Source organism: Topomyia yanbarensis, chromosome 3 (genome assembly GCF_030247195.1).
Source record: "Topomyia yanbarensis strain Yona2022 chromosome 3, ASM3024719v1, whole genome shotgun sequence".
Taxonomy (NCBI): Eukaryota; Metazoa; Arthropoda; class Insecta; order Diptera; family Culicidae; genus Topomyia; species Topomyia yanbarensis.
The window spans coordinates 12,845,414-12,868,868 of NC_080672.1; the positions used below are offsets into that span (position 1 = coordinate 12,845,414).

At 39.8% G+C, this 23,455-nt stretch overlaps 1 protein-coding gene across 1 annotated transcript in view; it reads right to left on the reverse strand.

Moving 5' to 3' along the window:
• Positions 1-544: 544 nt before the first annotated feature.
• LOC131693840 (protein kinase C, brain isozyme-like) overlaps positions 545-23,455 on the reverse strand; it is a 101,463-nt gene continuing 78,552 nt past the window's right edge. Inside the window, exon 5 of the mRNA XM_058982040.1 lies at positions 545-780. Within this exon, the coding sequence (XP_058838023.1) occupies positions 560-780 (221 nt within the window). The 3' untranslated portion in view covers positions 545-559. The remainder of the gene's footprint in view (positions 781-23,455) is intronic.

The window sequence follows — 23,455 nt, forward strand, 5'->3', positions numbered from 1 at the left end:
TACATTTTCTTATTTTTTCCCATTTTATTTCCATTGTCCCTTTCGTTTTTCGAATTTCCTTCCTCTTTCCTATGTTTTACCTTTATTTTTTAATTCAATCTCGCCATTAATCTCTTTTATTTAATTTTCCCTTTTCCTGCTTTCGTTTTAATGTTTATTTTTCTTATATTTATTGTATTTCTCTTTTTGCTTTTTCCTTTCTAGTTTTTTTTACTTAATTTTTTTGTGCTTCCTAGTTAATTTTTCTTATATTTTTTTCTCCTAATATTTATTTGTCTTTTTTATTATTTACCTTACCATCTTTGTTCGCATACAGAAAAAAATGGTAAATATAATTACAAATCTATTCTTTTACCCCCCATAAACAATATTTGAAGCCAGCATCATGTGCCAACAGCCAAAGATGGCAGCCCATGCAACTGAAACCATTATCAAGTTTGACCGATAATGTCAAACAAGAACGTATTTGCATTTTCGTAGAAAATCAATAAAACATCCTTCCTTAAGACGTTTGACGTTTTGGATATCTATTTATGGAATAAAAGAAGAATTTTACTCTTCATTTAATGACCCAACTACACACCGTCCGAAGGATTAAAGATACTACTACCAGCCCCAAAACTAACCCACAAAAATTCATCCCATACCTACCCTCAATATTGAGCTTGTTCGCCTGGTGCGTAATGGCCAGCTGGATGCGCCCTCGCCGCTCGGTGTGGTCACAGCCGCACAGATTCGGAACACTCTCCTCGCACCGTTTGTGTACGTTCATATCACATGCTGTCGGGCGTCAGTACCGGGCGACGTTCGTTGTCGTCATCGTAGCAGGCGCAGATCAAGTTGTAACGATACAAATGGGGGGAAAAATGTTAAACAGTAAAAAATAATCCGTCATTTAGTGAATCCTGCGGAAGAGCACACCGAAAACAGAAGAGAGTTATGAATAGAGAGACAGAGAATGGGAACTCAAAAGTGATGCATGAAACTTACGGACTTGATCGATTAATTGATATGAATATTTTTGTTTAATTTGCCGATTGTTTTTTTATTTGGATAGATTTGAAAATATCATAGGATGTATTTTAAAATACCTTTAGATAAGAACCACAAGAATAGTTTACTTTTTTTGAAGTTTTTTTTACACAGAATGTAACAATGAACAGCATGCGGAGCATCACAACAAGATACATATAACATTGCAACACAAAACAACAGCAAGCAACCGACAACTATTTACGCTAACTAGAGAATTTCAGTGATTTTTTCAACAGAGATGCTAACAAGAATATATAAACATATCTTAAAATACTTAGATAATTATACCTGTAGACCGAAGATTCAAATCTTGACAGCAGAAGCAATCCTAGGCGATCTAGTGTGTTTTGTGTATTGTATGTGCAGATGCAATATTCCCTGCGAGCGAGTGCACTGCATTTCAAGTTATTGCCGATGGTTGAAGCTAAATTTACTGTGCATAACATTAGACTTAGAATGGACAGAATAAGAGTTACTGCTAGGATTCAGATACTGATCCCAATAGCACCCAAAACAATATAGAAGATTTTGCGATAGAAAACTAACAAACGGTTTCAAACGATCCCCAAAAATGTTGTCACGGATTTTAAAACGAAAAAACTAAAATCGTCGAGATTTTAAAATTCTAGGCACAGAAAACATACTTCTGTCTAGAGAGTTTTTGTTGCGTGAAATCTAACGGTCTATTAAACGATAGGTAGGATATTATCTTCAGGCGCGCTATTGAATGGACGGTAGAGATTTTAAAATAACCGACATAGTTATTTTCCTTCAGTTTACGTTATACTAATATCACGATGCTAGTTCTTTAAAGGTATTCAATTGCTTGACCAAATATTGTATTCATACGGAACATTGGAAATTGTTAGACATTAGTTAGACATATTGTATATCTCATCATTTTAGAAAGCATATTTCTACTGCAGTAATAAAAATGGTATAAGTATTAGAATTGCGAAACACCCGAAAATGTGCAGCCCAAAAATATGAAAAAAAACTTGTCTTACAGAAAAAAAATCCTTATAAATGAGATACCAATTTCAGCGAAGAGAAACAATATCTCATAATATTGTACTTAATATTAATACAACAAAGATTCGACCGGGGCGAAAAAGGCGTCAAAACTTTACTTTCTACGAATAATCGATCATAGCAACCTGGAAATGCGGCATACGATAGAATAGAAGTTCATGTTCCGTGACGGGATGTACTTGTTGTGTAATTGCTTGAATGATACAGAGCCAAAAAAAATGGTCTTGAATTGAAATGTAAGTTGTGCTTCAAATGACAGAAAAAGCTCAGGAATGGTTGTATAAAGGAAAAGATTACTTTGGAGATTTTACCATTTTGCGAACATGATGACATCGTAGGGCTGCATTAGTTTTGGTGGTTATTCACACCGTTAGGTCCAGTGCTGCCACTTTTGTTTAAGGTCTGTTCTGTAGACTTGAACAGACTTCGGCATAGCCACACCAGAAAAATGGTTCGAAACTATGTCAACTGTAATCAGCTTTGGCAATTTTCTTCATTGAAAAATCAATAACTATTTCGAAATAATATGAGCGAGCTCAAAGAATCTTATTTTTCCATGCGGGAACAATTGATTTTATGTCTGTTTTAGATCTGCTTTTGAAAGAATTTCCAATCCATCGAACAGAAAAACGAAAGAAGTAAATAGTGATTCAGTGACTGCGCTTAGAGCTGACAATTAAAATCCAACAGTTGCCTTACGCGACTAATACTATTGTCAGTACAGTTTTGTTAAAAAAAGATTAATAAAACATCCGAACGAAGCAAAGTTTTAATTGCTGTGTTCGCTAAGTTTATGAACAGGAAACCAGTCTGTAATCTTCCCAGTAAAACGATTTTGATGCCGAACTACCCGCGAAACACTTACTATTTGCATTTGATCATCATAATCTAGCGCACCCGACAAATATTCAGCCTTGTTCTACATTACGGGGGTTTGTTTTTGATCAAACAATATATGGGCGACGAAAATTTTGATTGCCGCATCGTCTGACCGCGCATCAACATGCTCCTCATTCGACTAGCGGACGATGAATGAAGCACACAAAAACTATATATAATTTCTCAATATTCGATTAGGTTACCTCGTGGCACCAGTCTAAAATAGAGTGATAAGTATCAATGTGATTTTTGTGAGAAGAACAAGCTGATCCCTGTCAATGAAGTGTTCCACATTATATACTCTTTAGTTTCTGTGGATCACATTTTTGGTAAAATATGTAAGAGTCATACAGTAATCTGAACGCATTCTGCCATTCTCCTAAAAGAAAAGTATAAATAGGATATCCTCAAAATTTTAAAATTTTGAGAGCTCGTAACTGCTGAACAGTAATTACTTAATTAGAATTAAAACAATAAATGCAATTGTTAGATCAAACTAATACTCAGGCAGATCGAAATATTTTTATACATTTAGATTCCAATATACGCACTTTTTTATCATTAACAACTTAAACATCATCAATTCAGCGTAAACTCGCTTGGGTGTAATATAAATATACGATACGTACCGATTTTATTAGGCTTGGTCCATATAATAATACGCTTCGAAGTTTTTTTTTTTCAATGTGCAGATTTGAATGGAAAACTTTCAAATTGTTTTTTCCGATAATTATGGTAGATCTGAAAAGAACCTTTGATTTTGGCGTTGGTTTGATGCGTGTTTCGTTGGATTCGAAAATCTATGGTTAAATGCATGAAATTAGCGAAAATCAATCACGAACAAGCTTCGGTAAGATGTTCTAACGTTGTGTATGTTACTTTCCAACCATTAGAAATAAATTATAGTTAAGCGAAAAGATTTTCAAATTCTCTTCTGGCTGGTTGGATAGCGTTGATAGGGGGTAATTTTGATGGACACCAAAAAAATTCTCCGAATGGTGAACATTTTTTTCCAATGAGGCGGCCGCATGCCAATAATCGTATTCTCACCCTGTGTTAAAATATCTGATTCTATCCATTTGGCGTCGCTTCTAATTAACCCAAAAAACCCTTAAATGAACCCTCAGATTAGTTGCATGTCAGTATGCGAAGACCCACTTGTTGCCTCGTGTGCCAGATTAAATCACAAGCAACGCGCACACACATACAACGTTCATAAACATTGAAAATCGATTTCAATCGAAGCCGATCGAGTAGTATCATCCCAAATTAACGTGTGTACATTCCATTCAATGAGCACCACTCGAATCCATCCAACTTGCACTGCACACCAGTGATGCCACATCAAAATCTGTGTTTCGGTCAAAAAAATATTTTTATCCTCTGTGATGATTAAAACCGAAAAATTCTGTATTAAATTTCCAAAAAATCACAATATTTCCAAAAATCTATGGAAAACTGTGAAACTTTTATCAAAATGCCAAAAATCTGTCATCAGTAAAGAAGAATTTGTGATCAAAAATTAGGAAAAAAATCTGACATTACAGAAAAATCTGTGAATATGGTAACTAGACTGGCCGTTTTTGCAACATCAATCGATCTCGAAGAGCGCCGGGCTGAAAAAGTTTCCTTTTTGCCTAAAAATAACACTTGTAAAATTTGAAGCCGATCCAAGAAAAAATAATGGACCCAAAAATGGATTGAAGTGAACCAAAGGCAATATTTTTAAATTTAGCATTTTTTTGCTTTTTTTCCTTATATAAACTATTTCAAGACTACTAAAATTAATATAAAATTGCATAAATAACATTTGTTTTTATGTGAGAAATAAATAAAAAAAATTAAGCTTGGCGCAGGTCGAGCATTCTTAACCAGGGGGCAGGCTTGTTATTTGCTCACACAATGTGCCACAAAGAGCGAAATACCAGGGGCGACGCGTGGTTCCTCCATCAACCTGTTCAATATACTCAAGATAACTACAAATTTACAAACTGATCTAACAACGAATAGGACCAACAAAAAATGTTCCTCGGACGGGTTTTTCTGATTTCAGGAGTGGAGCAAAACTAATTAATGTCGCAATAAATAGTGATCCGGCCTATTATGCAGATAAGATTAGCTTTTCTAGGCAATACTCCCACGATCGGCTGTGTGGAGTTGAAATTGCTTTTGTTTAGAAAACATAGGATGCTCTCGGTAGCCGGCTACCCAGAGTTTAAAAAGAACCAAAAACTAAACAAGATCTTCTTTTTCGAGCGATCGTGTTCTCGAAAACTTACTAAACTACTACCTAATAAACTATGTACAGGTCGCATCGCTTGCATGGAGCGAATCCTAGAACACCAACTTCGCGACACCTATGGAAGAGTCTGATCAGCCTTCTGTATAAGATTCCTCATTTTATTCAAACGATCGCCGGGTAAAGTCAGCACCGACACGATAGAAACCACGAAAAAATTCGTCGCGTGATTGAATATTATTAAGAAATATAAGCAGTGCTCCTTATAGCCGGCTTTCCGGAGTTCAAGTTGCTTATTTTGCTAATCGTATTAATACAACAAATGATAAATTTCCCAAATTCTCGGCAGCCGGCTGCCCAGAGCAATTATTACATGATAACGCTATTGGCACACTTACTAACAACTCTCCCCATCCCGTGATACATGTGGAGATGCAGAGGATTCCTCGGTCTCTAGTAGCAACATGTATCGGACTAACATTCCTTCCTTTCCCAGAAGATCTGCATTCGGACGTGGCCGGCGTCGGTATTGATCAGCATGCAGGGATCAGAATAGATTGTACAATGTGGCTCATCATGTTATTCCCAAGCATGTTGTTCCAATGAACATTTTGCAACCTAATTTGGTTCTGGTCAATAACGGAGTAGCAACTACGGGCGATCTCTTATGCTTATGCTTATTAACAACTTAAACATCATCAATTTCCAACCACCAAAACATTGGTCAGTATACTGTGTGTAGTGTGCTTTAGGCTTCTGCCCGAGCCAGTGCAAAACAAACTACAAAACAGTTACCTCTATCATGTGTTCATTGTCCTGAAAAGCAAAGTAAACCGTTGTTTTTTTCTTGTTATGATGATTATCAAGGTCGCTGAATCTCAGCAACACAATGTGGTCCTTCGACCACTCACGGTGGCCATTAACTTCCGTTTAACGAGTGTTCGTGATGTGGAACATTTACTGAACGTGAAAATGGAGCTTAGGCTTACGGAAGCTGAGTTCGAGCATGTGGTTGTTATCAACCAAGTTGGTACCCCAGGACTATTCAGACAAGATTTGCTATTTGCTTCCACGCATTTTAACATTCGTCAACCACATCAACCAAATAACTTATCACGACTTTTGAAACTTCGATGCTGACGCCCTGAGAACAATTTTACTCACTAACTGAAACGGATCATGTAGTGGACTTTTTTCAATAGAAAATTATTGATATCCACGTTTCTCTTATACCGTTGCGAGTTGATTCACAATACATGGTTCAGTGAAAAAAATCCAATATATCGTACAAAGAGACATAGCTTATAGGGTTTGGAAAAATGCTAGGTTATATTTGTCCTTAATGGAAAACATTTTTCTCCAGTAAGGAGAAAATGTTTAAAACCATGTTTGCGTGCTCATCACCATAAAACCTATGACTCAATTAGTTTTTTTTTTGCGGGACGTCATGCTTCACCAGGGGGTTGTGTCTACGTTTTTATGGAGCTAGCGTTAATCCGGCGCTACCTTAGTCCTGTCACTAAGTTAGTGTCGGATTCTGATGAGACGTAGTAGAAACGGAAAATTCCATAACTAATTTAATATTATAGGGATGACTAGAAGAATCATTTGAAGCAGATTTACAAGCATCCGCATGTCAGAAGAAAACTAATCAAATAAGACTCATTCCAAGGTACGCTCCATTGCATACACCCACCGAAGTCCCCTGCGAAGCGCGTGCCAAAAAAACCAAAAGAGACGGTCAAAAATATTTACTGGTCTTAAATGGCATTTCCGTGCTTAGGAATCTTCGGCAAAATTTCATAAAAGCTAATAACGCATCCATGTCCGTTTGTGCCCTTGCTTTTATTAAGTTGATGCTCCCCATCCTGGTTACGCAGCTTTCCCAAACACATCAATGTATTTGGATGTCACTTTTGGGAATAAATTGAAAATTTCAGCAAATATATCCTTTTTTCAAGACGACTTTTCTCAAAATTGTGAAACTTTGTGATCAAATAATAAACGCGATTATTTGTTGTAATGGGACATTTTGGGCACCCATTTTTTGCATTGTAGTGATCTCAATATACGCATAAAGATTTGTTTATTTCCAAAACTTGCCTTCCAAATAAATTAGTATGTTCAGTAAAGCGATGTAATTTACCAGTGTCTGAAACTTTTACCGTAAAAATTCATTGTATGGATAAAATATGAAAAAACTCTTTTGAAGGTACCAAAACATTCATGTATCGTTAAAATAAATTAATCGGCAACTAGTATCTTCAGCAATGTAACTCCAAACTAACTGCTTTACTCAAAATGGGAGTACCCCCTTAGGAAAAATTGACTTGGCAAGCTATTCAGATACTTCATTAAGTTTTATAAAACTTCGCTGAAGACACTTTCAGCACCGAAAACTTAATCGAAAGCCAGCAAATACTGTTGACCTTCTTTTTTTTGCGTTTGAGACCATTGTCCCACTTTAAATCGGTTTATTCAGCTCTGAAAAAAAGAGCGTTCTGTTTTTTCAATGGTGTGTGATCACTGTATGCATGAAACTGGCACGACAGTGTATCATTGGATGGAATGATGCCTGGCGACAGTCGTGCGATGTATAGCCACCGAAGAATGCTAGCTAACATGTCACGCAGCAACTGCTATGCCTGCGATGTTGGAACACAAAATTTTTCATAACCCTCCAGAATTCGCGTAAATGGCTCACTGAACGAGCAGCCGCAACTGCTCTAAGACGATTTCGCTAGATTTTCAGAGCAGCGTGCACTAGCGCGACTTCCGGAAGGTTAAGTTCCATTTTTATACGTGTATCGCAGTTCATTGGATTACAAAGGGGCAGTCCTAGCAACGCCCGATGTTTGGTCGAAATGTACGGACCAATCATTGCGCAGATAATTACTGCTTTCACAAAATCTAAAATTTACGTTGTGTTTAGTAATTATACATTCTACGGAATTAGTTACAAAATTGTGCACATTTCCAATCAAATAGCGCAAAAATAAATTCTATTTATTCTGTACAACGGCAGGTATTTACGTTGAAAAAATCGGGTTGATTTCCGGCCCAAAATTTTGAAATGGAGTCCCTATTAATATTGAAACATTAGAAGGATTCTACTTAAAAAAATATACGATATCTGAAGTAGGTTTTGCAAAGCATGTTCTAACCTTGCGACTTTTATTTTCGGTCGCTGAAACGTAAATGGTAGGTTCTTAAATTCGATAAAACGAAAAATTGATGATTTGGAAAAAGCCGGGTTAAATCCAAAAATAGAAACCCTGGAAGATGAAACTTTTTACAGCGGTACATCGCTGGTACATCAGCTTTGATGAAACTTTGCTGAAGACACCCAAGCACTAAAACGTCCACTAAAGCCAGTAAATATTTTTGAACGTATTTTTTTGGGATTGGGACAACTATGCGGCGTCAGCGTTTTATAAATCTCACGACTTTCGAAAAGTCCTTGCATGCGTGAGACTTTTTCGAGACTCTGAGATTTATTTGTCTCGTATACTCTGCGACTAATCGCACCGCATAAAAACATTCATTAAGTGGTCGTATTGCATGGTTCTGGCGAAGCATAGACCTATACCTGTCCCTCAATCCAACTTCGTACCTATTGGGTATTACATCAACATTTCCTACCCTATCCTAAGTATCGCTAAGTATATGGTCATGGCCGGCAATAACGATTCTCATGCCTATTGGTTTACTGAACTCAAAAGAAATAAAGTTCATTGCTGATCATTTATCTCACAAGCTATACGCTCTACCTATAAGCAACGGGATAATCGTTAATATACAATCTACGAATAGCACAGTGCTTCGCAACACAACCTCTGAGGTCTCGTTGTCCCACTACTGAAGACTTGATATTTGTAACTGGGTTCTAATTTCACTGCCACTTGAATGTGGTGTTTTAAAGAATATCCATAAAAATATTTATCCCGTCAATGATTTCTTTTTGTAATCTTTTTGTAATCTATCGAAACGAACATTTTCTGCAATTACAGGTTTGAAGTAGGTCAATTCGTTCAGAAGTTATGAGCATTTGTAATGAATAAACACAGCTTTTAAAAATGATGATATCTAAAATTGGAGCACATCAAATTGATAACTTCTTTTTGCATTCGAAGCACCACAATTAAAAGTATACTTTAAGCCTTAAGTTAATATACTTTTGTTTAACTCATTTAATTTCAGTTCGAATATTATGAATATTAATACCGTTGGAAGTAAAACGGTCAGTAGAACCTAGCAACTGTCTTTGAAATAAGTTTAGATATATAAACAAACTTCAGTGACGGTTCCAGGAGAAGGGTCATGGGTGTCCGGAATGTATTTCTCATTGAAAATCAGGTATACATTTTGAACCTGACAAGATAAGATTTCGTTCTTTCAGCAAAAGTTGTTCCTTATCACGCTCTAGAAGTGCTCAGGGCAACATGTTAAGAGAAAAATCACATTTGACAACTGTGCTGAAAAACCCCAAGCTATGTTATGGAAACCACTCAAAAATTAGAACGGTTTCAGATACAAAGTTGGCTTCTTGAGCAAAGTTGTTCGGAATTGATTGCTCTAGAATATCTACTTCAGAAAGTATCGTTCTATACTAACAAAATTTAAAAATGATTTTTAACACTTTGATTTTTTTAGGACCGCCCTAAATCCGTTTCTGTCGAAAAAAATAGAAACAATCTGTAGCGTTTCTTCATAAGAAACCGAGAGTCGCAAAAGCATTGACAGCTATTGTGGAAATATGGTCACTGAATTCCAGTTTGTAGTTAAATAAAACGCCTAGGCCTTTAATTAACCACACCATTTCCAGGCTGCAGTCATCTACTTTGAGCGACGTTGAAATGCACTAATTTGTGTTCAAATCCATTCCGTTGAATTTACACCAATCTTGAACTAACTCGATATCAGTTAGAAGAACTACAAAGAGATTTTCTTTTTCGAAAAATCTTCAGGTCACAGAGGTCGTTTATGAATAAGACGAATATAAGAGGCCCGAGATGACTGCCTTGCGGGACCCCAGTCGGTAATTTCAGTTTGCACATTTCACATAAGCTGATCTATTGTCTAATTAGGACTTCAGCCAATTAGTTAGTCAAATGGGAAAGCCAAGCCTTTCCAGCGTATTGATGACAATATTATGCGGAATTTTATCGAAAGTTTTTGAAAAATCAAAATATATCGCGTTTACTTCGTGTCGTTCTTCCACAGCGGGGTACAAGACACTGGTGTGAAGCAATAGGTTTGAAAGAGTCGACTGTTTCTTGGCAAAGCCATGCTGGAAATCAGACATGACAGCTTAAGCGCCAGCAAACAGCGCCTTCGGTAAGAGTCCGATTGAAGATAATGAAATCTGCACATCCTTTGATTAGTTTCGGGGGTAAACGATCGGGGCCAGCACCTTTTTTTTTTTTACAATGGAGAAGACCTTTATGTCCTAGCCCAGTACACGTGCTAACGGTAGGGTCCAATCTACCACGGTGCACTGGGGGCGTGTCGGACTCGAATGGTGACCAGCCATTAATACCGACTAAACTCCATTGGGCTCCGCCATCATTCCTCCCAGGAACTACCTCTCGGTATTACTTCTGGGGGGATGGCTGTACTAAATGTTCTCATTCACTCTCACTCACGCGATCATACATCCTGTATGAGGCTTACTTGGGTGCTCTCTCAATCACACTTTGATTCACTCTCAAACACTCCCACATGAGGCTGACTTTTGTGCTCACCTTACTCATTCCTTGCTAGGCTTACTTTTGTGCTCGCCCTACCCATCCATGTGAGGCTGACTTGGGTGCTCACCCTATCACCTGATTCACTCTCAATCGTGCCACTCTATTGTACCTTTGTCACTCCCTCTGGCATCCCATGTGGGACATTTTTCTTAGGCCCCACTTCTGACATACCATGCGAGGCTGACTTTTGTGCTCACCTTTTTCATTCCTTGCTAGGCTGACTTTTGTGCTAGCCTCTACCAACCTGTGAGGCTGACTTTTATGCTCACCCTTAACATGCAATGTGAGACTGACTTGGATGCTCACCCTTTCACTCCTCTGCCACGCCATGAGGCATCGATAGCTTAGTTCCAACATACTGCGCTACGACCCTCCCGTCTTGGCATGAGGCAGTCCACTTATACGCCTATACACTCACTCTTCTGTCTTGCTTCGGGTGGCTGGGTTTACCCCTTACGCGGTTGCCATTCGCTGCGCCAACCTGCCTCGGCATGACCAGACCATTCACTCTCTTATTTTGCGCTTGGCCTTTTTCGCTCCAGCTAACCAATCACTAGTTAGCCGTGCCCGTCGTCTGTTGCTCGGTTCGCCAGATTACCTGTAGCCTACTGGCAATCTGGATGGTAGCAGCCGAGACTGCGTTCCACTTCTCCACCGTTTGACACATCCGCTGAATAAGGGTATCAGGGGTTGTGTCCCAGCCACAGACGTCAAGCATTGCTCTTCTTTCGACGTCGAACCGATGACATACGAACAGTATGTGTTCGGCAGTTTCATCTACACCTGGGCAGTCCGGGCAGACTGGGACCTCCGCGTGCCCGAACCTGTGGAGGTACTGACGGAAACAGCCATGGCCTGACAGGAATTGTGTCAGGTGGAAGTGAACTTCCCCATGGGGTCTTCCCACCCAGCTCGATATGCTAGGTATCAGCCGGTGGGTCCACCTACCTTTCGAGGAGTTGTCCCACTCACGCTGCCATCTGGCGACCGAGGTCACCCTGGTGCGCTCGCGGGCTCCCCTATTTCCACGTAGCTCAAAGCACTCCTCATCTTCCCGAATGACCAGCCCGACTGGCATCATGCTCGCTATCACGCAGGATGCATCGTGTGATACCGTGCGGTAGGCAGATATCACTCTGAGGCACATCACGCGGTAGGTGCTCTCCAGTTTCTGTAGGTAACTGGTTACCCTCAGTGCTCTTGACCATGACGGGCCGCCATACCTGAGGATAGATACGGCAACGCCTGCCAGTAACCTACGTCTACTGGCGCACACCTTTGAGCTGTTGGACATCATTCTCGATAGTGCCGCAACAGCAGTCGACGCTCTCTTGCACGTATAGTCGACATGGCTGCCGAAGGTCAGCTTGTCGTCTATGATGACTCCGAGAGACTTCAGACTTCGCTGTGAAGTGATCGCGACTTCTCCCACATGGATAACTGCATGTTGTGCCGACTTGCGGTTGTTGACGATAACTACCTCCGTCTTATGATGAGCGAGCTCCAGGCCTCTCGCGCTCATCCATTCCTCCACCGTGCTAATCGCGTGTTCTGCGGTTAGTTCTACCTCAGGAATTGACTCCCCGTAGACCTCCAAGGTTACGTCGTCGGCAAAGCCGACGATCTTGACCCCAGGAGGGAACTTCAGTCTCAGAACCCCGTCATACATGAGGTTCCATAGCACCGGGCCTAGGATCGAGCCCTGCGGGACTCCGGCGGTAATCGGAACCCTTTTCTGACCGGCATCGGTCTCGTATAGCAGTACGCGGTTTTGGAAGTAGCTTTCCAGGATCCGGTACAGACCCACCGGTAGGCTAAGCCGGTGTAACGAGAGCGCGATGGCATCCCAGCTTGCGCTGTTGAATGCGTTCTTCACGTCAAGTGTCACTAACGCACAGTATCGAATACCTCGCCTTTTTCGTTGGATCGCTATCTCGGCAGTCTTTATCACTAAGTTGAGAGCGTCCACTGTGGACTTACCCTTCCGAAAGCCAAACTGGTTGCTTGACAGACCGTCCGTACCTTCCGCGTACGGGGTGAGCCTGTTGAGGATGATCCTCTCAAGCAGTTTGCCAGTCGTGTCTATCAGACAGATTGGTCTGTACGCCGATGGGTCGCCTGGCGGCTTCCCGGGCTTCGGCAACAGCACCAGTTTCTGCCTTTTCCATCTATCGGGGAAACGGCACTCGTCAAGGCATCTCTGCATAGCTAGCCTGAACATGTTCGGGTTCGCTATGATCGCTGCCTTGAGAGCGTTGTTTGGAACTCCATCCGGCCCTGGAGCTTTGTTCATTGCTAGGGATTTAGCCACTGCGAGTAGTTCTTCATTCGTCACTGGAGCCACCATTTCGACCGTGCCCGCACTGTCTCGTAGTGCAGGTGGCCAGGGGCTTGTGGCTCGAGACGGGAAGAGTACTTCGATAATCGTTGCCAACCGGTCCGGAGACCGTTCTGGGGGTGAGGAGCCCCCTTTGGTCTTGGCCATCACAATCCGGTAGGCGTCACCCCACGGATTCGCGTTGGCACTCTCACACAGGTTGTCGAAACACGCTCTCTTGCTGCTTTTAATAGCCTTGTTAAGGGCTAATTTCGCAGCTCGAAACACTTCACGGCGGTTCTCTCTTGCATCCTCGGTGCGAGCTCTTTGCATCCTACGTCTAGCTCTGAGGCAGGCTGACCGTAGAGCTGCAATCTCGGCACTCCACCAGTATACCGGGCATGTACCGTTTCTTGGCAGTGTTTTTCTCGGCATAGTGGCGTCGCACGCGCGTGATAGAACAGCTACCAGCGCATCCTCGCTTAGACTGTCGGTGTTGGCCTCCAGTCCCAGGGCCGCGGTGAAAGCTTCGCTGTCGAAGTGATTGGACTTCCACCCGCGTACCTGACAGGGATCTCCCGCCCTCGGATGCTGCACACCATAGTTGATCTTAAAGCGGATTGCTAAATGATCGCTATGGGTGTAGCCTTCGTCTACCCTCCATTCCATGCCTGGAGCCAGACTCGGGCTGGCAAAGGTCAAATCAATCCACGCCTCCACTCCGTTTCTACGGAATGTACTAGCGGAGCCATCATTAGCTAGCACAGTATCGAGTTTCGCAAGCGCCTCCATTAGCGCTTGATCCCTGCTATTTGTACAGCGGCTGCCCCACTCCACTGCCCAAGCGTTGAAGTCTCCCGCTATTACTACCGGTTTCCGGCCCACGAGGTCCGACGAGAGCCTGTCGATCATCTGGTAGAACTGTTCTATTGGCCACCTTGGTGGGGCGTAGCAGCTGCAATAGAACACACCATTGATCTTGGCAATCGCCACACCCTCGGCGGAGGGGTGTATTACCTCTTGAACCGGGAACCTTCCCGTTGTACAGATTGCCACCATTCCAGACCCGTCCGACACCCAATTGCCGTTGCCGGCAGGGATGCTGTACGGGTCTGATAAGAGGGCGACATCTGTCCTCGACTCCGAGACCGACTGCCACAGCAGCTGTTGGGCTGCTGCACAATGGTTAAGATTTAGCTGTGTGACTCTCACGGCTTCATCTTATTTAACTCGCCGAAGGGACACGAAGGTCCGCCCATAGCATGTTTATGGGCTTACTTCTTAGCGGTGCAGATAAGGCACTTATATGCCTTAGTGCACCCCCGCTCTTTATGCCCCTCCTCGCCGCAGCGACGACATAGCTTGCTCCTGTCTATGCCTTTGCATTCGTATGCTTTATGGCCGGATTCTAGGCACCGATAGCACCTGTCCACTGAAGGCGGCTGGGGTATGCTAATAGGGCATACCGACCAGCCGATCTTCAGCTTCCCTTTCTCGGTTACCTTTTTGGCATCCGCATTCAGTAGCCTGAGGTAGGCTACTTGGGTGCCAGAGGGTCCGTCCCTCAATCGCACAGAGGCCCGCTCGATTGTGACGCCGCAGTGCTCCTTGACGGCTGCGACGACGTCTTCTGCGGTCGCGAACTCGTCCAAGTGCTTGCACTGGAGAGTTGTTTCCGCACCTAGCGACCTGATTTGGGCGCCCTCACCAAAGACCTCTTGGGCCAAGGCCTTATATACTGCACTTGATTGTGCGCCTCGCTTCAGCACCAGGAGCATCTCTCCCGTGTTGGTGCGTCTTACGCTACGCACATCCTGCCCAAGGGCCGAGAGGCTTTCGGCCGCCTTCATCGATTTAAGGACATCGGCGTATTTGTCCTTGTCGGTTTTTAACCACAAGGCTTCGCCTCTGTCCTTGGCCTTCCTCGCAGGCCGCGGTACCTCCGGTTTCGGTGCCGGCTTTTTCTTGGTAACCAGCGTCCAGGGGTTTGAGCCCCCCTGCCCCGGTCGTGCCGGGTTGCTGGTACCATCGCTCTCAACAGCGAGGTCACTCTCGCCCTCGCTTACCTCACCCAGGCGGCGTTTGACCTTGACGGTTGCACGCCGAGTGGTGTCGGTTTTGGCACCCTCGCCTGGCGACTTCCTAGGGCGCTTCGCATTCGATGCCGTCTTGCGATTGCCCTTTCCCTTTCCCTTCGAGGGGAACTCGGTCGCCGCTCCGATCGACGTGGCCAGCACCTTTAGCGGGATCAAAGTTACTCAGTGCTGTACGTATATCGCGCTCAAGTAGATGTGAGTCCGATATTGCAATATTATATGTGGGTAAAGTGTTCAGATATAAATCCGGAGCAGTTGTCTGAAAGTTGCAGAAGACCTCACGGAAGAAATCGGCAAAGAGATTTGCTGAATCAAGCGGCTGTGTCGAACTGTGACGCCTTTGTACATGACATTCACGGGCACTCTGTCAGGTTGTTTCCGTTCTTCTAATGAAGGTGTAAAACAACGAAGGACCACAGTGAAGGTTATGCTAGATGCGATTGATATATTCTTGCCAAGACTGTCCCGTAACGATGCTTAAGTATTTCAAGGATGACGAATCTCGGCTGTCCACCATGAATGTTTTTTTGTGCAGCTTTCTGGGACGAATTTCGTGCCAACTCGAACAAATGGTGGCAACACCCTCTCAGATTTTAAAGAAACTTTCTGTACATAAGAACTTTCTCACACAAAGCCACTTTGCATACTTTGATTTTACAAAAATGATCTAGACTGTATTTTGAAAAGGGTCAAACTTGTTTTACCATATTTTTTTTTCAAATGGCTGTTGTCTAAAAACGACAAATCCTACAAAAAATGTTGTAGGAGTATTTCCACAAAATTAGTCAAATTTTTAAATAAAATCTATTTAATCCACCTACCAGTGAGATGATACATTTCTTACACATATCACTGTTGGATCATTAATTAGTTTGCAAAACTATTGCGAAGTTAGCACCCAACTAGAGGCGGGATGAAAACAGTCTCTAGTCCTGCACGAATAAACTGAATAAATTATAGAAAATCAATAAAACGAGCGAATAAAAAAGTATCGCAAAAATGAAATAAATGGTTTTCAAATTCATAAAATGAGTAGAATGATTTATACAGGGTGTTTGGTTCATGGTTAAGAATCTCTCAAGGGATGATTGACTGTCATATTTGGAGAAAAAAATCATTCTACACATACCATGAAATCTCAACCGTTACTAAGTTATTGAACTTTTTGTGTATAGAACTTAGTTGTCTTAAAATAGCTCTAACTCAAAAAATATACTTTGTATTTCAAATCTTTTAGATCCATTACATAGATGAGAAAATTTTCCACTGAAAAATGTCCTCAAATGCTCCAGCTAATAAGGTTAAGTAATCTTATCACAGTAATTTATTTAAAATTTAACAATTTTGATCGATTTTTCGTTCACTTCGCGAAAATCTTAATAGTTAACATCACTATTTTAATAATTCAAATTGTTAGTCTTGAAAAATTGTATAATTTGTTCTTTGACATGATACACTTATCTTGTCTTGTTTTCATGTGTTTGGGTTATTGAACTTGGATATTTTTATCTCATATTCACTAATACTAGCTCTTATTGAAAAACTATGGCACTTATTGTACCTTTTCTTATTTTTATTCGAAAGCCAGGAAAATTTTGCAGAGAAAAATGTATTAATACCTTTCAGTTAAGTCAATTTAGTATTCTTTTAGAAGTTAATTAGTTTAAAGTTAATGTTATTATTAGCATTTTCGTTATTTTCTTAAAATAGTAAATAATAAACTTCACCATTATTATCATGGAATTAATGCATCTCAGCAAGCTCTACAATTCGTCATTTGACTCCATTCTATTAGCTCTTTTAGTTTCGAAGCAAAATCATTTTTATCTTCTCGTTTCATAGGCAAAAACAACGATTTCGAACCCACTGCATTTGTGATGAGGCCATGCTGTGTTAACTATTAAATTGCAGCGAAATGAAAAGCGATTGGGATAAAAGGTCAAATAACAAGTTGTAGAGAATATTAAGGGGCACCAAATGGACAATAGTGACGATAAATTTAGTGGATTAATAATAAGAATAATTACAAAAAACGCAAATTTTGAGTTATTTTACTAGTAAAAAGTCATGTAGTACACTTAACTAAAAGATATCTGTACATACATCGAAAGGAAATTTTTCAGCTTTCCAATAAATCCCTGATAATAGCGATATAAAACATATTTTTTAGATTAGAGTCTTTTGAGAACTTGCAAGTCAATTACAGGAAAAGTTTTGAAGTCAAATTACAAGGAAACGAGAAGAGATAGGAATATTATGTTGAAGAACAAATTATGAATCGTCCTCAAACCCAACTTTTGGATAATAGATATTGCTATAATCATAATTCATTATTTTGAGAAAATTAACAAAAACCTCATCAAAAACACTAACTTTTAACTACTTTACAACTAAAAGGTAATTAAAACTAATTATCTGAAAGATATGAGAACATTATTCAATAGAAAATTTTCTCCCCTTTCCAATGGAACTAAAAGATTTAAAATATGAGGTATACTTTTTGAGTTAGAGGTGTTTCAAGATAAACAAGTTTTTTACACAAAAAGTTCAATAACTCTGTAACGGTTGAGATTTGATGGCATGTGTAGAACAATTTTTTTCTCCAAATATGACAGTCTATCACCCCCCGAGAGGTTCTTAACCATGAACCAAACACCCTGTATAATTCAAAATTATAAAATACACAAATCATAGGTCATTAAATGAAAAATTAATCAATATTTAATAATTGTTATAAGATTAATAGAATAAAATTAATTGACACAAATTAAAAAATTGAATGAAATAAATAAAAGGAATAACTGAACATTAAATGAATAAAATTTTAAAAAAATTAATAAATTGAACAAAATAAATTAAATGAATGATATGAATAAAATGCACGAAAACATAAACTGATCAAAGTGAATTCAAAGAATGACACGAATAAAATAAATAAAATGATCCCAAGTGAACAAAATGAATAAAAAGAATGCTGAATGAAATAAATAATTAGTATGCAATGATCATGTACTTAAAATTAGTCAAATATTCAAAAATTAATAGAATAAACAAGACAAATGAAATCCATGAAATGAAGAAACTGAAAAAATTGACTATGCAGAATGAAATTATAAACCATTATTGAATCAAGTAAATTAAAGAACCGGATTGTATGAATTTGAGAACTATTGTATCAGAAAGTTATGAATTGTTTTTTTTGAAAATCCCATTATCCGAAAAATGGGAAATATATACAATAAACTATCTAGGGCTTCAATTCTTCTTCGTTTTCACCTTTTCGATTTCGTTCTTCGTTTCTTCACGGCGTCGTGTAAGATTATCTGGTATTTCTACTTTATTGATGAACCTTAATTCGTTATCAGGAACCTAGAACGTTCAATTTATTTTGGAATTCAAAGTTGTCTTTTTGGTCTCACATTCCCGAAAACTAGATTTTTAAACAGAATACGTGAATACGACCAATAGTAAAGCGAGACAAGGTCACATGTGCTTTCAAGCCCCTTAAGCAGAGAACGATTTGCGGAGACTGCGATTCGTGAATGAGACAGGTAGCTATTTCAAATTTTTAATTTGCATTGTAGTAAATAGTAGGTTTATACCAGTCTCAAGAGAAACTTGAAGTTCTCCGGATTAAACAGGTAAAAAACCGTTCCTGTATTCTCTTCTCCTCTTTTTCCCTTCTTCTGGTAGCAAACCGGAGTTAACAGGAGCAAAACCTTTTTGCTCCTGTTTGCTCCGGAGCAGCTTCCTCGTACTGGAACAAAGCTAGTGTGAAGTGCCGAGGCTCTGTTAGTGATTATGATTTTATCGATAGCAAAAAAAGCCGTGCATTCAGTTGATTTGCAATACAGTCTCTTTTTAGTCATCGTTATCGCTTGCATATTGTTTCGTTCGGAATTCTCGTTCAGAAAATACGGATAAATGAGTCCTATACAAACCAATACTATGAAAAATAAACAGTTCAAACTATCAGGATGGTAAAAATGTAGTCAGATCAACTATCTGTTCAATGCATAAACTCTGATTGTAATCCTCGTCAATTTGCTTGTACAATGCGGAGAACTCAAACGAAACGTGCACAGAATTATCTAACGCCTCTCTACCAATTACGACTGCCATTAAAACAACAATTGAAGTGTACTCAGTATAGAGCAAAAATGGACGACGATCAGTTAGAAGACACATTGTACTTCCATCCCCCAGCGAGAGTGGGGTCTTTGGGAGACTTCTATTTCCGGTTCTAAATTGTAAATATTTTTGGACTTTGATCCGTTATTCTTCATGGTGGTTCATACCAATACAATGAATATGTATTTTCAATAATATCACCACAAAAATGGCATTCTTACTTTTCACATGCAATATTTGAGCATGTTTCATTCAAAATTCATTGGAGATACGAAGAGTTTAAATAACGCAAGTGTAATGTCTCTATTGAAAATTTCCATCTTCAAACATACACATTACCCAGTTAGGTTAAATATTTTTCTGAGATAGCCTAGAACTTCCATAACTATAGTGTCTATAAAAGCTCTGAATGGAGCTGAATTAAATTAGAGTTGATGTAGTTTTCGATTTTTGGCCACTTGCCTACTCATAGTGCAACGTTTCGAAGAGATACTTCTTTCATCTTAAGGGTGTGAATAATTGAAAGAAGATATAGTTTTCTTCTATAGTTAATACAAATATTTTGCAAATTTTCTCAGGGCTACAAATATTTTATTTGCCATGTAGGATGTAATATTAAACTTGTTTTCACAAGTGGCTCCCGCCTACACTAAAATGCAAAATAAAAACTATTTATAGCGTGACAGCAGACAAAAAATAGTATTTTCTTCTCAAACCTTCACAATTAGATCGCACACATGAAATTAGTTTGGACATCAATAAATATTTCAGATTAGCTTAGAAATGGATAAAGAAACAGCAAGATAGATGTGAGTTGTGACCGTTGCCATGAACACGAAGAAAGAAAGAGCGAGAGAGTGAGAGATAAGGGAATAGGGGACGTGTGAGAAATGGTAAATGATGATTAGTTCAGTGACCTTATTTTTATAGGTATATTATGCGATATATTTATTTTTTTACACCATTTATGATCCCAATCTTGCAAAAGAAGCCAAATTTTCGCTAGAATCTTGGGATTCAAAAATACATTGGTCTCGATGAAGCCACGAGTATACTGCCCTTAAAAGCATAATAGCCCCATATGAATAAGATTACCAGGTTTGTTCAGAAAATATCGAAAAAAAATACTAAAACATTGTTGTCCCATTCATCTTGATTTTTGAGAAATAGTTCATTTACTATCGTGGTAATTCATAAAAATGCTTAGAATCGAATTCCTTGAATCACGCAGATGTGTTTCCATACCCCGATATTCAAAATCGGTTTAGTTTACCCCCTAAAAACCAGTAAAGAAGTACTCTAAGTATGTAACGGTCTCATTTTTTTATTTAGTGGAAATTGGTAAGAGAGGAGTACAAAATTTTTAATATCTCCGCCGCTCGTGAACGGATTTAGCAATCTAAAATAGCTTGTTAGAAAGGTATTTTCATAAGCTTTCTAATTATATCTCGCGTTGCGATCGCCTTGTTCGAAAGTTATTCGCTTAAAACACGTTTTGTTTTGACAAAATCACACATATCTCAGAAAGTAAACAACATATCGAAAAACAAAAATAATAGTTTCAAATGCCCACGATAGGCCATTCATTTGAAACTACTTTCATTAAAATCGGTTTAGCCATTGCTGAGATAATTACATGACATTTTGTACATACATACATACACACATACAGCCATTGTCCCAATTTGTCGAGCTGAGTCGATTGGTATATGAGACTCGGCCCTCCGGGTCTCGGAAAAAGTTTTTACAAATTTGAGCGAATTCTATACATTTCTTTTGTAAGAAATGTAAAAATATTGTAAAAAATTCTTCATCGACTCCTACACTGAAAAAGATCGATTTTAAAAATTTTAAGTCGATTTGCAAAAAACCCATCTTTGATTTGGATGAAATTTTGTTCAAAAATAGGTAATTATGTTCCCTACCTACTGTCATAAATTCAAGTTGGCCACTTTCAAGAAAAAAAAAGTTATTTGAAAAAAAACTTTTCCTTTTCCAAACTGAATTTTGTTTCAGTGTATTTTTATTGAAAACTAATCAAGTCATAATCATCTCAGAATCAAATTTTCCAACTGCTATTTGCGTGATACATACAAAAAGTATCAGTAACGAATTTGGTATTCGTTCGGCATATTACCCTGGTTACCTGTACCTTACCTGCAGCAATACTCATTTTACCAAATAACAGTGCTATAAAACTAAGGCCTTAAAGCAGTCTAGTATCAACAATTGTGACGAGCAGTTCTTATCATTATCATTATGGATCAATTGTATAAATCAAAGTTAAACAGTATCAAGTGCTGTGCAATGATAATCAATCCGAAGTGTAATCGTAATAATTTACGTCCGGAAGTCGCCATCTTGAATTTGAACATGGCGTCAGACATAAATTTCTAGCACCTACTCGTCAAGACCATTCCGAAAATACCCAGTCAGTCTAGATTCTAGACTGAACTCTTCACGCTGGATTCTGGATACCGGGTTCTGGCCTCGATATTCTGTGCCATGAACTCTGGACTGTGAACTGTGGTCTCTGGGGTTTTGATTCTGGACTCTGGAATCCGAACTCTAGACTCTGAAGTCTGGACTCTGTAATCTGCACTCTGGATTCTGGACTCTTGGCTCTCCCCTCGGGACTCTGGATTCTTGGTTCTGGACTATGGACACTGAATTTTAGATTCTGGACTCTTCACTCTCATCGCTGGATGATGAACTCTTGGTGCTGACCTCGAATTTCTGTACTATGTACTCTGGACTCTGAATCATGGGCTCTGGTATCTGGGATCTCTATCGTTCACTCTGGAATCTGAACTCTAGACTCTGTACTTTAGGCTCTGCACTCGGGTCTCTGGATTCTGAACTGTGGGCTCTCTCCTAGGGACTCTGTATCCTGGTCTCTGAGCTTTGTGCTCTGAACTCGGGACGCTGGCCTCAGTATTTTGGGTTGCGACACTGGTCTTAGGATTCTAGTCTCTGGACTCTGAGCGCTAGATTCTGGACTTTGAACTCTGGATGCTGCACTCTTCATGCTGGGTTCTGGACTCTGGACTCTCGCCTCGAGATCCAGTGTTATGGACTCTAGATTTTGGCCTCTGGGTTCTGTTCTCTGTGCTCTAGCGTATGAACTCTTGCCTCAGTATTTTGGGTTAAGTTCTTCGGGCTCTGGATTCTGCTCTCAGAGCTCTGGACTCTGGCTACATGAATTTGGGTTGAGGACTCGGAGTTCTAGACTTTGGACCCAGGTTCTCTGAACTCTGGACTCTGCATTCTTCGCCTCGAGTCTCTGTCATATGGACTGTGGACTCTGAGCTATGGGCTCTGAGTCTTGATTCTGGGCTTTTGACTCTGAACTGCGGACGCTGGACTCTAAACTCTGGACTATGCACTCAGGATTCTGCATTCTGGACTCCAGACTCTGGGCCCTCTCTGTGTTCTGGTCGCTGGGCTATGGTATCTAAACTCTGGATTATCGAATCTGAACTCTGGAATCTGGACTCTAGACTCGTGTCAGTATTTTGGGTTAAGGACTCGCAACACTGGATTCTGATCTCTCTCCTTGGGACTCTGGCCTATGGAATCTGGAGTCAGGATTCTTTCCTCGGGATTCTGGGTTCTAGTCTCTGGGCTATGGAGCCTGAATAAAAATACACTAAAAAAACTCAGTTTGGACAAGGAAAAGTTTTTTTCAAATAACTTTTTTTCCTTGAAAGTTCCCAATTTTAATTTATGACAGTAGAGAGGGTACATAATTACCTATCTTGGATCAAAATTTCATCCAAATCAATGAGGGTTTTTTTTTGTAAATCGACTTTAAAATTTTAAAGTCGATTTGTTTCAGTGTAAGAGTCGATGAAGAATTTTTTCAATATTTTTATTGAATTTTTTTACTAATTTTGCATAAATTACTCCTACAGCATTTTTTTTGTAAGATTTGTCATTTTTAGACTATAGCCATTCGAAAAAATTTGGTAAAAAA